Here is an 18,863-nt window from a genome sequence, read left to right on the forward strand (position 1 = left end):
CAGTCTTAAAATCCATTTCCCCTCTAGACTACTTTGTAATTGTTGCAATGCATTTTATATTACTATTTTAATCATTTATATACTTATTTTTATCAAATGAGAATTGTATTTTAAGATGTACAACATATTTTGATACATTGTGAAGTGATTACCACAATCTAACTAACATTTCCGTCACTTCCCTGTAGTTAGTTTTTTCTTCTATGATTAGAGCACTTGAGATCTACTCTTTTAGCAAATTTCAAACATACATTTACTACAGTCACCATGCTATACCCTAGGCTCCCAGGACTTATTCATCTCATAACAGAAAGTTTGTACCCTTTGATCAATTACTTCTCCTTTTCCTCTACCCTTCAGCCTCTGGTACACACCAATCTACTCTCTGGTACTATAAGCTCAATACTTTTTCCTTCTTTTTTTTTTTTTTTTTTAACAATTTTACATATAAGTTAGATCATGTGATATTTATCTTTCTCTATAGGCTTATTTCATTTGGCATAATGTCCTTCAGGTTATTCATGTTGTCAAATGGCAGGATTCCCTTCTTTTTTAAGGCTGAATAATATTTGATTGCATATATGTAACATTTTCTTTATTCATTCATCTATCAATGGACATACCTTGCCTGCTGTGAATAATGCTGAAATGAACATGAGATTGCAGATGTTTCTCCAAGAAACTGATTTTATGTCCTTTGGATATATACCCATAAGTGAGAATTGATGGATAATATGAATTTTTTATTTCCAATTATATTTCCATTTTGAATTTTTTGAGGAAAGTGACTATCAATTTACATTCTCACCAAGAGTACACTGCTTTTCCAGCTAATGTTTTTGATGTGACAATTTACATTTTTTATACTGTATATCCAATAACAAATTATTGCAGCTATATTCTTAATACTTTCATTATTTAACCTTTACACTAAAGTTATAAGTGTGCCAGATACCACCATTACAATACTAGTGTACTCTTAATTTGACTAGTAAGGTTTATACTTTCATATGATTTCCTGTTACTACTTAGCATTCTTTCTTTTCAACTTGAAGAACTTCCTTTAGAATTTCTTGTAAGTATGCCCAGTTGTGATGAATTCCTTCCACTTCTGTTTGCCCAAGAATGTAATTCTCTCTCCTTCATTCCTGAAGTTCAACTTTGCTGTGTGTGTGTGTTAGTCACTTAGTCATCTCCACCTCTTTGTGACCCCATGGACTGTAGCCTGCCAGGCTCCTCTGTCCATGGGATTCTCCAGGCAAGAATACTGGAGTGGGTTGCCATTTCCTTCTCCAGGGAATCTTCCTGACCCAGGGATCGAACCTGGGTCTCCTGCATTGCAGGCAGATTGTTTAGCATCTGAGCTATAGAGAAGTCCCTCAACTTTGCTGGGAAAGTATTTACGGCTGGCAGATTACTCTTTTACCAATTTGAATATATCATCCTTCTCTTCCCTGGCCTGCAAGATTTCTGCTGAGAAACCTACTTATGTTGAGGGCTGGGCATTGGGATGTGGTTTTTCTTGTATGTAATGAGCTTCTTTTCTCTTGCTGATCTTGCTTTCTCTGGAAAAATGCTCTCTTTGTCTTTGATTTTGACAGTTTTATTACAGTGTTTCAATGAAGTCTTGGTTGGGTTGAACCTGATTGAGGACCTTTGACCTTTATGTACCAGGACATCCATATTTTTCCCCAGATTTGGGGTGTTTGGGGCCATTATTTCTTTAAATAAGCTTTCTGCTCCTTTCTCTTTTTCCCTTTTAGGGTTTCTGTATTATTTGGCTTGAGTTGTCCTGTAAGCTTTCTTCATTCCTTTTCATTCTTTTCTCTCCTCTGACTGGATAATTTCAAATGAAATGCCTTCTAGTTCACTACTCTTGATCACGTCTGCTGTTGGAACAGTCTATTGCATTTTTAAATTTCAATCATTATATTCCTCAGCTCCAAACTTGTGTTTGGTCTCTTTAATGTTTTTTCTCTTTCTGTTGAACTTCATTTTGTTCTTGTATCTTTTTCTTGCTTTTGTTAAATTGTCAGTCTATAGCTCACTGAACTTTAATTATTTTGGACGACCTGTCAGGCAGTTATGGATGTGAGAATTGGACTGTGAAGAAGGCTGAGCACCAAAGAATTGATGCTTTTGAACTGTGGTGTTGGAGAAGACTCTTGAGAGTCCCTTGGACTGCAAGGAGATCCAACCAGTCCATTCTGAAGGAGATCAGCCCCGGGATTTCTTTGGAAGGAATGATGCTAAAGCTGAAACTCCAGTACTTTGGCCACCTCATGCGAAGAGTTGACTCATTGGAAAAGACTCTGATGTTGGGAGGGATTGACGGCAGAAGGAGAAGGGGACGACAGAGGATGAGATGGCTGGATGGCATCACTGACTCGATGGACGTGAGTTTGAGTGAACTCCGGGAGTTCACTCCCGGATAGGGAGGCCTGGCGTGCTGCGATTCATGGGGTCGCAAAGAGTCGGACATGACTGAGTGACTGATCTGATCTGATCTGATCTGTCAGGCAGTTTGTGGATCTCCATTTCTCTGCCATCAGTTCCTGGAAGTTTACTGTATTCCTTTGGTGGTGTCATGTTTCTCAACTCATTGTGATCTGTGTAACCTTGTCTGTGTATTCAAAGTAGTCATCTCTTCCAGATTTAACGCACTGATTTTGTTAAGGAAAAACCTTCACCTGTGAGTCACGGCATGCCGGTGCACGCTGTGGCATTTGGTCTAGTGGTGTGAGGTGCCAAGTGTGGGGGCATGTGTTCTGGGGTGATACAAAGCGTCTCATCGACTCAGTCATTGATCACAACGGTGACAACTCCAGGATCCATTGTGGTGAGAGCTGCAGGGTATCTGGTGGCTACAATGGATGTTGGGGTCCTTAGTGATACCTCTAGGTCCAGAAGTGAGGGTCTGGGACTGGTATTAGTTCTGGCCAGAGCTGGTGGTGTGCACATGTTCGACTATGGGCACTGGCTGTAGGTGCCTTTGTGGGGGTGGAGGCCAGCTGAGGGGACACATATAGTGACAAGGGCCAATGTCAAGGGCCAACGGTGGACACAGAAGTATCTGCAGGGTTCCAGGCTATTTAATGTGCCCTCATGTGGCTGCAGGAGCTAGCTGCAGGTACATGCATGGCAGTAAGGTCCAGTCAAAGGAGGCAGGGCCAGCTCCAGGCATACAAGCAGCTGAGGTGTCTGGACTTTTGGCACACCCTTATGCATCTACTGGGGCTAGCTGCAGGTAGCCACAGGGTGGTACTACATGGACCTAAGCTGGCATTATGCACCCACACAGTCACAAGGATGTTAGTCGCTCAGTCATGCCCGACTCTTTGCGACCCCATGGACTGCAGCCCACCAGGCTCCTCTGTCCATGCAATTTTCCAGGCAAGGACTACTGGAGTGGGTTTTGTGGCTAATTGCCAGTGCAGATCCTGGGTCCTGGACATCCTGCAGCAAGTTCTGGGCAAAGACAGGGGAAAACAGGAAGGGACTCAGGCAGCTGGCATCTGTCTGCAAAGGCAAAATGAGGCCCTCAGGAACAGAAGCTGCAGGGGGCCACGGTGGCTGTGCTGGCCACTGGTTTCCTCAGTGTCAAAAGCTTTTGGGACCTTCTGTGGAGCGGTCTGCTGGGGCCTGTGATGAGGTCCTCAGTGATGAAAGCTGCAGGGGTCCGCAGCATCCTCAAGGCTTGTGGAGGTCTTCAGTGGCAAAGGCTACTGGGGTCTTCTGCAGAGCAGGTCACTGGGAGCCACATTCACTCCCACTGCATGGCTGATACTAGTAGCCCCTGCCCATCTTCCATATTCCTAGCCATCTCTAGATGTCACAACTATGCCAGTCTCTGGGTAGCATGACATGAAGCAGGTCTTTTGTGCAGTATCCTGAAAGGCTGGGTAAGCTGGTCACTCATCATTCGTTCCTTTCTTCTTTTCCCAGCAAAGGGAACTGTTTTGGGCCAGGGAGCTCCCTCCAGGCACTGACCAGTGTTCACTTAGGACTGGGATGATGCAGGCAAAATGGAGCTGTTCTTCCTACTCTTTTTTTATATAGTTATTCTCAGGTTGGTGGTCCACTGTGTTGCTGAAACTTCCTAAGTGGACTCCTGAGTACTCCCATAGCTATTTTTGTTTGTGGATTGCTGATTGTTGTTCTCTGGAGGGAGACAGAATGTCACTCTTCTGTCATCATGTATTTTAATTCTACAAATAATTTGAAGACATAACAATAACTGTTTTGTATGATATTGATTCATGTTTATTTACTATTTATCTTTTAATATGCTCTTCATTCTCTCCTGCAATTTTCATGTTTTCATACAGCATCATTTTGTTCTTGCCTGGAGAAATCCCCTTAATATTTTAGAGCAGGTCTGCTGGCAATGAATTCCCTTAGTCTTTGATTGAAAATGTATATACGTTATCTTCATTTTTGAAGCATATTTTTGCTACATCTATAGTTTTCAGCTCAGTTATTTTCTATAAGCAGTTTAAAGGTGAAATACCATTGCTTTCTGGGTTTCAATGTTTCTTTTAAGACACTGGCTGTTGGTTATACTCTTGTTCTTTTGAAGGCAATGTATTCTTCTCTAACCCTTTATCAGATTTTCCACTTTTTATCAGCTGTTTTTCCTTAATGCACATTAAGTGCAGTTTTCTACTTGTTTCTTGAGTCCTTGAGTTGATGTCTTGCATCAGTTTCAAAAAAATTCTCAACTATGACCTCTTCAGATATTGCTTTTGCCTCATTCTCTTTTACTATGGAATGTGAGTTACATGAATGTTAAACTATTTGAGTAGGTCTTACATGTCTCTTTAGGGACTTCCCTGGTGGCTCAGATGGTTAAGCGTCTGTCTACAATGTGGGAGACCCAGGTTCGATCCCTGGGTCGGGAAGATCCCCTGGAGAAGGAGATGGCAATCCACTCCAGTACTATTGCCTGGAAAATCATGGACAGAGGAGCCTGGTAGGCTACAGTCCATGGGGTCGCAAAGAGTCAGACACAACTGAGCGACTTCACTTTCACTTTTCACTTTCACTTACATGTCTCTTATACACTAATCTTTTTTCCACTCTTTCTTTCTCTGCTTCAGTTTGAGCATTTTCCATTGATGCATATCTCAGTTCACTAATCCTACATCCTGCCATGTCGCCTCTGATGCCAAACTCATACATTATGCTTTAAATTTCAGATACTGCCTTTTTCAGTTCTAAACTTTCGTTTTGATTATTTAGACATCCCAATCATTTTAAATTTTCTGTTCTTTCATCTCTTTTGTCTTTATTCTCTATTTAGAATATATTCTGTAACATATTTTAGAGTTCTTATAAGCTAACTTCAGTATCAGCAACATCCATGGATCCACATCTATTTTTTTTTCCTCTTAATTGCCAGTCTTGCTTTTTGCTCATCTAGAAACTTAACTGTGTGCCAGACAGTGTGAATAGAAAAACCATAGAAGTTTCACAGAAAAGAGGGTTTCCCTTTTATTATGCAATTAAGGTGAGTAGCTAATAATCTCAATCCAATCAGAAATTCAGCTTGATCTGGAACATACTGCAAACTTTGTAAGGCCCTGTCTCCTGGTATATTCCTGTTCATAGGTTCTGGAAATACAGATCTCCTTGGCCCTAGAAGCTAACAGATAGTTCTGACTTTCAGAGGTTTTCAGCCTCCATTAGCCTCCTACTTCACTCAGCTTTAAAACTTGGGAAATATCTTTAAGGGGAAACTCACCATGTGTTTGAAGCAATGCTCCTCTCTGGCAGCACTGTACAACTGAAAGATATTTCAGATATTTGTCTTTTAAAAGTTTTTGTGCTAGCTCCTCCATTTCTTGTACAGCCACCGATGATGAAAATATTCCAAGGTGAAAACTATGTGCCTTTAGAGCCCCTTAATATTTCAATGCCATAAAGGCTGCTGACTTCTCTGTCTTCAAGCAGAAGCCCTTTGCCTGGAACAAGCGTGATCTACAGCCTGCCCTGAGATAAACAAAGGACCGGCAATTATCGAGTCATTTTGGAACAACTCTGTTTTCTGTAATTTCAGTTCATCCAGTCTTTGTTTCCACAGCTCTCTGAATCCTTTAAAATGTGATTTTTGTACTGTATCCAGTTTTGTCTGGTGGGAGAGTGGCAATGTATTTCATTTCACTGTTAAATCAAAGTCAGGGTTGTCTTTTTTGTTTGCTCTTTATTTTCATTTATAGACTTTGAATTTTATGTCCAAAACTTCCTACCACTCTGAAAGCTTCTTCCAGCATGCATTTCAAGGTTTAGGATTGCTGAAACAACACATATATCCACAAAGTTTACCAACATCACGGAGCTGTTGTTAGTCAAGGTCCAGTTTTATGGATGCACTTTTCTTTTTGCTTTCAGTTGTACATGTTGTTGAAATGTTTATTTGCATCTCCTTCTCCATTAGTTTTTTTCTTTACCATTTTCCCTATTGACATGTTCCCTTTACCATTTTCAAGATATCTTCTCTGTATTGTAGATGTTAGTCCTTATTTTAAGCCATATCACAAATGACATCTTTCCCATGTTGTCTTTTGACTTTATTTTTTAATAAAGATGTTTTGAGTTTTTCTTTGTATGTGACTGAATGTTATGGCTTCTGGACTTTGTGAAATAAATTGATAATCTTTGAAGTTATCCCTTATTTTCATCTAGTTTTTTTTTTCCTTTTTTTAATACTTGAAACTTTGATCCTGGTAATGGGCACATTCTCCCATGTCTTCTCCAGATGGCTACTTGGATTTCCTAGGATCACCTTTTACTCACTGAAGTGGAATGTTGTCAGTGTACATATTCTTATAAGCATTTGGCTCTATTTCTGAATTTTCTGTTCTGTTCTATTCTGGTGTGTCTATTTGTACACCAGAAACACACTTTTCCTCATTGATATTTTACTATATGGGCTTCCCTGGTGGCTCAGTGGTAAAGACCTTGCCTGCAATGTAGGAAACACAGGTTTGATCCATGGGTGATGAAGATTCCCCAGAGAAGGAAATGACAATCCACTCCAGTATTCTTGCCTGGGAAATCCCATGGACAGAGGAGACCGACAGGCTACAGTTCATAGAGTTGCAAAAGAGTCAGACACAATTGAGTGACTAAACAACAGCAAATTTTACTATACATCTTAATAAGCAGTAGGGTGACTCTCCACTTGCTTTTCTTTTTCAGAATCTTCAAGGCTTTTCTGGCTTGCAGATTTTTCCACAAAAACTTTAGAATCAGGATGACTTGTTTCAAAGAGAACCTATTGGTATTTTTATTGGAACTGGGTTATATCCATTAACGAACATAGAACTGACAACTTAATGACACTGAGTTTCTATTTAAAAAGATGTGTCACTACTGATTTTTCTGGAGGGGAGGGTCCTTAGCAGTATTTGTTTCCTTCATTCTGGTCTTGCACCTTTCTTTCTAGGGGTACTTTTTTGTTCTTACTATAATTATGCTATATTTGCTTTCTTATATAGTCTCATTTTGTGGATAATGGATTGGAATTAATTTTTCAATACTTGAAAATGAGATTGCTCTTCAGTATTAGAAGCACCAAAGAAGCTATAGGGATGTTTCAGAAACAAGAAGACTGCCTACACTGAGTTCAGCCTATTCAATAAAACACTGTTTTCATAAAATGAAATAATTTCACTGAAGGAGTTCAAGCTATTCTTTTCCATGATTTCTATCGTTGTTGTTCAGTCACTCAGTCGTGTCCAACTCTTTGCGACCCCATAGACTGCAGCACGCCAGGCTTCCCAGTCCTTCACCATCTCTTGGAGTTTGCTCAGATTCATGTCCATTCTATCGTTAACTCAAAAACCTGGGCGCACTCCTTGGCTACTCCCGTCTCCTTCTGCTGACCATCTATGCATAGGTTTTTAACCAATGGTGAACATCGGACTCATACTTGTAGCTTTTAAAAGTACATACAGCCAGGTTGACCCTTCTGATTCAGGTCTAGGGTAAGTCTAGGCATGTGTATATGTGTGTATACACACTCAACTCCAGTGATTGTGATGCCTCTCCTTTTAAGAATTATTAATAAATCAAAAACTAAGTCCTGTTGACCATACATTCTAAATATCTCTGCCACATACTTCTTCATTTTTACCTTTGCCAATTTTTTTTTCCTGAGGCAAGCATTTTATTTGTTAATACAAGGATAGAAATTCGGCAATAAATATCATCTAATATATAACATCTTCAAATAAATAAATAAATAAACTGAAGAGTCATGAGTGGGTGGGCCTGAGGCCTAGGGCTTGGGGGAGCTGCCCCCACACCTCAAAATGCTATTGCAATATAAACTTTGAGGAAATTCTGTGGCTGTGGCTATGGTTGCCCTCCTCAGCCTTGACAACCCACATACTCTGGGAAAGAGGGTGGAGGGGAAGGGTCCTGAAGCTGGCAAGAAAATCCTTAGCAATGTCCTTTGGTTGCCACCCTGTGACACCGACTGCCTTGGTGACCCCTGTGTCTGGTCTGTCCCTCCCACTCTGCTTTCAGTATTACCTCCAATGCAGACCCCACCTCTTCCCTTTTTAATCCCTTCTCTTCCTGTTTCGAATTGTTTCCTGAATTGGATGTACTGAGTTATTTGGGGGTAAGCGAAGCAACACCCATCTAAGGAGAGGATGGCAGCCAAAGGGCTTCATGCCAGAAAGGTACACAAGACGGTGGCCCACTCACAACCCTACAGGCACACTTCCTGGAAGCGCCACTTGAGGAGTTGGGTGGATGCTGGCAAGTAGTGGGCAGGAAGCATGAAGCTATGAGAGCCTTGCACCAATCATTTTGGGCTCCTTTGGGCATCACATTAGGTAGAAATGGGATGGGGCCTACTGCACCTGTTCCCCAGGCCTGGAGGAGTCAGGAAGGCTGGGAGTGGATGGGTCTTATTGAATCACATCCTCTTCCAAGTCCATGGAGGGCTAAAGGCTCATGGCTTCGGCCTCCTGGCTCAATGAGCGTTGGTGTATAGGTTTCTTGTTCCCAGCGTGGGAGCAGGGTTTGAAGGAGGAGGGGAAAGAGAAGGTGGTAAAGGAAGGTCAGAGGTTACAAGTCACGGACCTCCAGGGGCAGGGTGACTACAGTGGCCAGAGGCTGCATCTTCTTTATGACCCAGTTGAAGTCCTTGGCCGAGTGTCACAGGCAGGTCTTCAGCCCCTTCAGCAGCCAGAAGCTGTCCATCTTCTGGAAGAAGTCACTGTGGTCAGAGCCGGGGGCCCAGGTGGGCTCAGTCCCAGGCAGAGGCTGGGCAGTGGGTAGCCCAGAGCTGCCATGACACCCACAATGTCTCCTAGCACACCCTAGAGGCTGGTGCAGAGGTGGGCCCGGCTGTGGCACTGCTTGAGAGTGATGGCCTTGAGGGGGAGGCCACTCAAGTAGCACAGGTGCTGGCTGCAGGCTTCACAGTTCTGGGTCAGCAGCCGTTTGTCCTTGCGGTTTCACCGTACCTCCAGGATGACAGAGGGCCTGAGCAGAGTCTCTGCCCCCAGCTGAGGTGTGTTGAAGTCAGGCTCGTTGAAAGGGAGGACTCAGGTAGTTCAGAGGGGTGCCGGCCAAGCTGTGGAACTGGTGTCCAGGTAGCAGGTGAGATCACAGGTTTTCCAGATGGAGAGGCCAGGCCCTGGGTTTTCTATGCACATGAGGGCTGGGTGGGGGTGGCGCCAGAGCAAGGTTCACGGGCATGTGAGCATCCCCAGTGAGTCCCCTGCCACCAGCTCCCCAACATGGACAGCCTCGTGGGCTCCAGCCAAGCAGGAAGCAGCAACTCCTGCTGCCTGGCCCAGCCCAGCCCAGCCCGGTTCAGTTCTACTTATCCCAATTTAAACCAATACTTCATCATCTCACGCCTAGACCACTCTAGCAATCTCCTCATTGCTACTCTTCAATCTACTCTTTGTCTCTTATAATCCAGCCTCTAAACAGCTAACAGGGCCATATATGTAAAAGAAAAAGCAGACTGTGCCACATGCTCACATAAATTCCTTCAAAACTTCCCATCTATGATTCCTAAACACTGATCCATTGACAAGTGCCAGTCCCTAAGTTTCCATTGGTATGTTGCACAATGAGATTGAAAACAATTAAGACAACATGGTGATTTGTTTTATGAAACTAAATTTATTCAGTTTAAATAATGTGCATTCCATGATTATATTTTTAGCATCAGTATATTCTGTTCTACAAAATGACACAGGTGTGGGAGCCATTTTTAAAAATATTCATTTTTACATGGTAAAACAAAAAGATATCAATTCCATGCTAGTCTCCACAGTTTTGAAAATTACACCCACTCACATGGAACAAGGGACTAGTTCAAAACTGGGAAAGGAGTATGTTAAGGCTATATATTGTCACACTGCTTATTGAACTTATATGCAGAGTACATCATGCAAAATGCCAGGCTGGATGAGCACAAGCTGGAATCAAGACTGCCAGGAGAAATATCAATAACCTCAGATATGCAGATGACACCATCCTTATGGTAGAAAGCAAAGAGGAACTAAAAAGCCTCTTGATGAAAGTGTAAGAGAAGAGTTAAAAAGCTGGTTTAAACCTCAACATTAGAAAACTAAGATCATGGCATCCAGTCCCATCACTTCATGGCAAATAGATGGGGAAACAATGGAAACAGTGATAAGACTTTATTTTCTTGGGCTCCAAAATCACTGCAGATGGTGACTGAAGACATATAATTAAAAGACCCTTGCTCCTTGGAAGAAAAGCTATGACCAACCTAGACAACATATTAAAAAGCAGAGACGTTACTTTGCTATCAAAGGTCTGTTTAGTCAAAGCTATGGTTTTTCCAGTAGTCATGTTTGGATGTGAGAGTTGGACTTCATAAAGAAAGCTGAGCACTGAAGAATTGATGCTTTTGAACTGTGGTGTTGGAAAAGACTCTTTTGAGAGTCCCTTGGACTGCAAGATCAAACCAGTCAATTCTAAAGAAAATCAGTCCTGAATGTTTATTGGGAGGACTGATGCTGAAGCTGAAGTTCCAATACTTTGGCCACCTGATGTGAAAAGCCAACTCATTGGAAAAGACCCTAATGCTGGGAAAGATTGAAGGTGGGAGGAGAAAGGGACAACAGAGAATGAGATGGTTGGATGGAATCACTGATTCAATGGACATGAGTTTGAGCAAGCTCTGGAAGATGGTGATGGACAGGGAAGCCTGGAGTGCTCCAGTCCATGGGGTCGCAAAGAGTTGACATGACTGAGCAATTGAACAATAACAACTAGTCACATCTGTAACAACTCTACTTCCAAACTAAGTCACATTCTGAGATACTAAGGATTAGGACCTCAGTCTATCTTGGGAAGGGCGGGGGAGGTGAAGGGAGGACACAATTCAATCCATAACAAATGCCTACATAAAATCATTTAAATAGTAGTTTAAAATCATTTAAACAGGAAGCAGGTAAATCTCCCTTTTATAATCCAGGCCTGGGCCAATCAATATAGGATATTCAAATGACCACAGGCCATTTCAGGGCTGAATGTGGGCAGCAAGACATGAGGAGAGATTATGCTTTGGAAAAGAAGGTTCCTCACTCTTCTATAAGCTTCCTCCTTCTGGATGGACTGGTGTGTGAAGATGTACACCTTAATATACTGCTGAGCTGCTGAATCAAGCTATCTCAAGCCAGTTACAGTAACCATGACATCTCCTCCACTGCTAAGTTTGTTTTGTGTTGGATGTTCCTTTAATAGAAGACCTAACGGATAAAAGGTGTCACGTGGAATTGTACAATCATTGTCTTTCCATTGTTTCAGTATTTGGCATAATTTTTCATTCTTTGGAATGAAAGAGAAGATACCCTTCCACAATGATTCTGGATATAAGGCATGGAAGATAATCTAAATTGGGAAATGTCAAAGAAGAAAGTAAGAGTAAGCTAATGTATTCTTTGGCTTTCCTTTCATCACCAAAGCTGTTGAGACATAGATAGCGCACGGCAATACTTTTGTGTAGAATCTGTACCAGTGGAAGCACAATACCAGAGATAGGTGACTTTGTAGTTAGCTAACCAGAAAACACAGTAGACTCTGAGGATCTTAGGGAAGGACAATAAGATATCTGAAAACTTGAATTTCCCCCAACACAAAAGTCCTGACTTTAACAATACCATAAAGTTGCTTATCACCTTGCCTTTCAGAGTATGGTCCATGAACCAGCAGCATCACTATCAGCCTTGGGCTTGTTAGACATGCAGTCTCAGGCCCCACCCAAGACCTGCCAAGTTAGAATGTAGAGTTGAACAAGATCCTCAGATGATTTGTATGTACATGAAAGCATGAGAAATAACGGCATGTTACATTACGAAGAGAAAGATGACAAAGAGAAATCTGTGAAGCCGTGCCCCCTGAAACAGTCAAGCTGACTTTCTGTTTGTTGTAAGGCACCAGCTCTGGCTGTATATCGGAATCACTGGGGGAGATTTTAAACTGATGCTAAGGCCCAAGGCAGAACCCAGACCAACTGCATCAGAATCTTTGGAGTGAGGCTTAGGGTCAGCATAGCCCTAAGAAGTCCTTAGGTGGTTCTTAACAACATGGCTGAGAATTATTAGTGTACAGCAAGGGCTAGGAAAAGGAGGACTGAGAATTCAGGCTTAATGAATATAGTTTTAGTTTTACAAGATGAAAAAGTTCTAGCGATCTATTGGGCAACAGCACGAATATACTTAACATGACTGAACTGTACACTTAGAAATGATTACAATGGCAAATTTAATATTATGCACTTACCACATAGGTAAATAATTCAGATAATCAATTTCAATTAATCAGTATTTCAAAATTGCATGATTTACATGTTTTAGATCCCTTCTTACTGTGCCAAATGCTCTGGTTTGAACTTCTTTCTTTGTGTATATGTAACTCTCTGAACATTTTCTTTTTCATATTTTTTTAAATAAAGTGTTTTTGAAAAATTATTATATTTATTTTTGGCTGTGCTGCGTCTTCGTTGCTGCACATGGGCTTTCTCTAGTTGCAGTGAGTGGGGGCTACTCTCGAGTTTGTTTATTCAGCCGCACCAGGTCTTAGCTGTGGCACGAGGGATCCTCTAGCTTCCCTGAAGCATGGGAACTCTTAGTTGTGGTGTATGGGATGTAGTTCCCTGACCAAGGATGAAAGCTGGGCCCCCTGCATTGGGAGGGCAGAGTTGTGGCCATTGGGCCACAAGGGAAGTCCCTCTCTGGCACTTTCTTAATGGGACAGCAACATGTCTGGTGGATGATCCCTGAATCATCAGGCACAATACCAGTATATGATAATACCACTTTAGTCCACAACCACCCCAACAAGAATATCCTTAGTTTATCAGATCCCTAAAGAGTCTTGTCATGCAAAATGAAGAACTCATGCTTTCAAACACTGTCCCTATTGGGTACAGTGCCCCAGAAGGGTATTCCCATAAGACCCCAGGAATACTTTTATGAATTAGTATAGCATAGAGCTCTGTGCCACTGTCTCTCCCATTAAGACTGCAAGTTTTTTCCAAGCTGCAAAGAGTCATATTTATCTTTAGATCCCTAGCAGCTACTTATACATTTGAGCAAGACATGTATTCAATGAAATATCAATAAACCCACATGACTAGATGAAAGAGCTCCACATCCTCTTCCACTTCATATACCACTGATATTTTGAAAGAGACAAAATGTTTTCTATAGGCACATCATTGGGAAGGATTAGTGCACACAAAGGATGAAAAAAGAAAATAGAATCCCACTCCTTTTCTTCTCAAGTGATGTACTAATGTGGAATACAGACATTACGTTTTCTAAAAGAGCTAAGTTTTCCTGGAATTCCAAGCTCTACGGCAGTGACTACCAGCCAATGACAAACACTTCAGAGAATCTCAAGACTTTCTAGAGAGGTCTCAAAGAGAAGTTATTTAAGGATTGTTTAAAGAATTGACACTTTCATTTAAGAAATTCCCAAATATAAATTATTATACAATAATTCTGCATAGTTATGGTTCTAACAAAGACAACTGAAATGAAATAAAAAATAGAGAGTCAAGTATTTAGATAGAGCTGAAGGCAAGTCAAGAGAGAAAACTTGGCTGGAGCCAGCAATCACCTCTAAGAACTCACCTATTATAGGATTTAAGATAACATGGCCCACAACAAAGGAAACCATGATAAAATGAAAAGACAACCTATTGAATAGAAGAAAATATTTGCAAATGATATAATTGTTAAGGGGTTAATATCCAAAATAAATAAACAGCTCATACAACTCAATATCAAGAAAACAAACCATCTAGTTAAAAAGTAGGCAGAAGACCTGATTACACATTTTTCCAAAGAGGACATGCAGATGGCCAACAGACACCTGAAAAGATGCTCAAAATCACTAATCATTAGAGAAATGCAAATCAAAACCACAATGAGATATCACCTCACATCTGTCATCACTTCTACCATTACCTCACGTCTACCATCATAAAGAATAAAAATAATGTTGGTGAGGATGTAGAGAAAAGGGAACCCTTGTACACTGTTGCTGAGAATGTAAATTGGTACAGCCACTGTGGAAAACATTATGGAGGCTTCTTAAAAAATTAAAAATATTCATAGAACTACCATATGAGCCAGAAATTTCACTCCTGGGTATATCTGGGAAAAAACCAAAACAAACATTGGTTCTAAAAGATACATGCATGATTATTCAGAGCAGCATTATTTATAACTGCTAAGATATGGAAGCAACCCAAGTGTCCATCAACAGATAACTGGATAAAGATGTGGTATGTGTGTGTGTGTGTGTGCGTGCATGTGTATGTGTGTGTGTATATATATATATGGACTACTACTCAGCCATAAAAAAGAATGAAATAATGCCATTTGCAGCAACATGGATGGACCTGGAGGGCACTGTCCTAAATGAAATAAGACACACAGAAAAGGACACATACTGTATGAAATCATTTATACAGTGGAATCTAAAAAACACAATAAACTATATATGTAACACAAAAGAAGCAGACTCACAGATATAGAGAACAAACTCATGGTTACCACTGGGGCAAGGGAACGGGGGAGGGGTGACATAGGAGTAGGGAATTAAGAAGTACAAACTATTATGTACAGAACAAGTTATAAGGATATATTGTACATGCAGGGAATATGACCTATATTTTATAACTATAAATGGAGTATAACCTCTAAAAATTGTGAATTACTATATCATATCCATGTAACTTACATCATATTGTACATTAACTATATTTCAATAAAAATATTAAAAATAACATGCCCCACATTTCCCCTGATATCACAATAATATTAATAAATTTATATTTTTATTGGGCTTCCCTGGTGGCTCAGAGGTTAAAGCGTCTGCCTGCAATGCGGGAGACCTGGGTTAGATCCCTGGGTTGGGAAGATCCCCTGGAGAAGGAAATGGCAACCCACTCCAGTACTCTTGCCTGGAGAATCCCATGGATGGAGGAGCGTGGATACAGTCCACAGGGTCGCAAAGAGTCGGATACGACTGAGCGACTGAACTGAACTCAACACTGCTTATTTTTGGGGGGTAAGTGACTGATGCTGTGGGGAAATGGATAATCCAAGGTGAAGTTACAGATGCTAAAGAAGTTTCCTTGCTGAACTCAGGACGATTATGTTGACCTGCAGTTATGCATACAGGCACTTTTGTCCCGTAAAGTTGCTGATATCTGTAGTACATGAAAAACTGCATGGTGAGGAGGAGACAGTAGGTGTCTGATATATGTCCAGGAGGGATTGCTGGATCATACGGTAATTGTATATTGTTTTTTGTAAGGAACCTCCATACTATTCTCCATAATGGCTGCACCAATTTACATTCCCACCAACAGTGTAGGAGGGTTTCCTTTTGGGAGGACAGGTTTCTGAGGGGAGTCTCAGATTCCTGATGAAGTGGTCAAAGGAATATGATTATTACAGAGGCAAACACAACTGAATCATGAGAACACAGCCAAGGGCGTCATTTCCTCAAACTCTGGCTTTTCTAGTCTGTAGTAAGTAGAAAAATTATACTGGAGTACAAAGCTCACTTGTAAAGAGGTTATTTGATACATACAGATTAATAACTTTTAGTTGCTTTATAAATAAAAAATAAACATGCTTTTAAAAAATAGCTTTTCTACACATAAACTATTATAATTAAATTCTGTTTAGCTTTTTGGCAGCCTCCATTTTACAATTTAGTTCCTATATTTTCTACCTGGTTGTTCTTTCAGAACATGTCATGGGCAGCTTCATTACATCTATGGACATATACTGCCTCCAGATTTCCACAATTAATCCTGAAATTATCACATTTCCATTTCCAGAAAGTCTGAAACATTTTTCGTTGAAATTTCATAGAAATAGAGCTATAAAGTTCTACTTCAATGTGCAATGGATTACTAAAAAAAGAAGTAGCATATTATATGGCCAGCCATAAAAACCAAGACAGTAATAACCTAGCTTCGTGAAAACCCACTTGTATCATCTGATCATTAAGGACAAGCACATCTGAGGCACGCGGGGAAATTAGCACTTCACTGCTGCTAGCGTGAAATGCTGCTTTCTAAAATCATCTTTCTTTCAACTGAGACAGAAACTTCTCACTTACAGATTTTAGAGCAAAAAGGATCAGAAACATTCTTTTTGGCCCATATCTTTTTGTGTCTTTTCCCTTCTCCTGACATTCTCTTATTATTTCAGAATTCTTATTTTTTTCCAAAAAGAGAATAAGTTGAATTTTTATCCCTTTAAAATGCCTAATTTAACCCTTTAAAAATCACTTAACTAAAGAGAATTTTCACTTAAATTTCTCAGTCCTTAAAAAGTGTCCCATTCTTTAAGTTACTTTAGTTAGGATTTTACATTTTAGCTTTGCTAAGAGTTGGAATTTCAGATGGCTTAAAGGCATTTTCAACTATTTGAAAATAGTGGCCTGTGAGGTATACTTAGCCTTTTAAAAGAGATGCTTTTCAGAGAAATGCCCAACAATTTTCACATGCCTGTAGACTTACAGTTTCAGAGAGGTTTTCTAATAAAATTGAATTTAATAAGGGTTTCCACCATTTTCATTTTAGTGGTATCACCCAGGCACTCTGCCATTTAAATTTCCACAGGGGCTTGATGTTTACAGAATCTTCTGAATCCTGAAAACCTTGTTTATCTGTTTGAAGTTGATTTTTATATGCTAGGTTTTACTAGGGTGCTTCCCTGGTGGCTCAGCAGTAAAGAATCCGCCTGCCAATGCAGGAGATGCAGCTTTGATCCCTGGGTCGGGAAGATCCCCTAGAGAAGGAAATAGCAACCCACTCCAGTATTCTCCCCTGGGAAATCCCATGGACAGAGGAGCCTGGTGGGCTACAGTCTTCAGGGTTGCAAAGAGTAGGACACAACTTAGCAACTAAACAATAACAACAAGATTTCAGTAAGCAGAAAATAATAAAAGGACTATTTAAGTTCTCTAGAAGATGTAAAACAAAATATTGTTCCATCACTTGTGTGTTAAGTGGAAACACTAAGGCAGGATTTCTCCACCCCAGCAGTACTCACATTCGGGCTGGATCATTCCTTGCTGTGGAGCTGTCCTGTGCAGAGTATGAAGTTTAGCAGCATCCTTGGCCTCAACCCAATAGATTCGAATAGCATCCACCTCTTGCTCTCCCCACCCACCACTACTACTTTTGACAACCAAACAGTATCTCCAATTATAGCCAAATGTCCCTTTGCCCATTTTGGGAGGCAAAATGAGCCCAGGTGAGAAGTGTTGCTCTAAGGCAGGCTATTTTATGCATCTTCAAAACCAAAGATTCTACAGTAAGCCTCAATCTTCATTTTACAGAGGAGGCATATAATGTAAAATGAAAAAGTAGGACCAAAGCACTATGGCAGGGAAAAATATTCTAAAATATAATCAGACTGAGAATATAATTATAAATCTGTCAGTTGCTTGGCAGCAAGGTCTGAATTCAGCTGAACTTCAGCTAATTTTAAAGTCATTTCTCTGTAAAGAGCACCACTCACTTTTAAGTTCGTCCCCAACATTTGCTCCTTTTCTCTCTGAAGTTCTTTTCTGTAGAGATGGATGCTTTTCTCTATGTCTGATAGAGCAGCCCCATCATCACTACTCTTTTCTTTGCTTACTTCACAATTCTGCACCAAGCTCGTTTCAACCTTCACTAAGGCAGAAGGAGGAGAACCAAGGGTGACCAATTCCTTCTCCAAAGCTACTGCCAAGTGACCAATTAGAAAATCCTCACTTTCTAACTCTAGATATTTGAAGAAACTGTTTATAGGGAGAACTGTGCTGAGATCATGAAGGCACTGGAACAAAACTGTTTGATTCCTGGAATAAAAAAAAATCAAACACAATATTACAAAACTTAGTGCAAAATGGTCATGTACAACATATTGTAATAATCAGTTACCATTCATTTCTACATCCTCTAGTAATGAATAGAACCTATAATGCATGCAGGTGGTCGCTGATACGATTCAGACAGTAGTAATCAGATACAGTCAGCCCCGTGGTTGGTTGAATCTGTGGATATGGAACTCATGGATATGGAGGGCAGACTGTACTAAGCCAGCTTATAAAAGGAACTTCAGCATCCATATTTTGGTGTCCATCACGGTCCTGGAACCAATCCTCTGTGGATACAGAGGAACAACTGTATATATATCCTAGCCAATTCAGTTAGTACTGACTAATAACCTGATTAGGCTGCTTCCTGATTAAAGTTTTTCTCTGAGTCATAAAATCAAAATTATATTTGTAAACTTTCATTGTGGGAGAGCAAAGGGAAATCCTAAAATTATTACGCCCTA

At 40.6% G+C, this 18,863-nt stretch overlaps 1 protein-coding gene and 1 pseudogene across 1 annotated transcript in view; both read right to left on the minus strand.

Moving 5' to 3' along the window:
- Nucleotides 1-9,081: 9,081 nt before the first annotated feature.
- Nucleotides 9,082-9,746, minus strand: LOC102280808 (cardiotrophin-like cytokine factor 1 pseudogene; annotated as a pseudogene).
- Nucleotides 9,747-10,178: 432 nt separating this feature from the next.
- Nucleotides 10,179-18,863, minus strand: part of FANCB (FA complementation group B) — a 35,947-nt gene continuing 27,262 nt past the window's right edge. The window contains exon 9 of the mRNA XM_070366024.1: nt 10,179-18,381. Within this exon, the coding sequence (XP_070222125.1) occupies nt 17,967-18,381 (415 nt within the window). The 3' untranslated portion in view covers nt 10,179-17,966. The remainder of the gene's footprint in view (nt 18,382-18,863) is intronic.

Source organism: Bos mutus, chromosome X (genome assembly GCF_027580195.1).
Source record: "Bos mutus isolate GX-2022 chromosome X, NWIPB_WYAK_1.1, whole genome shotgun sequence".
NCBI classification, from domain to species: Eukaryota; Metazoa; Chordata; class Mammalia; order Artiodactyla; family Bovidae; genus Bos; species Bos mutus.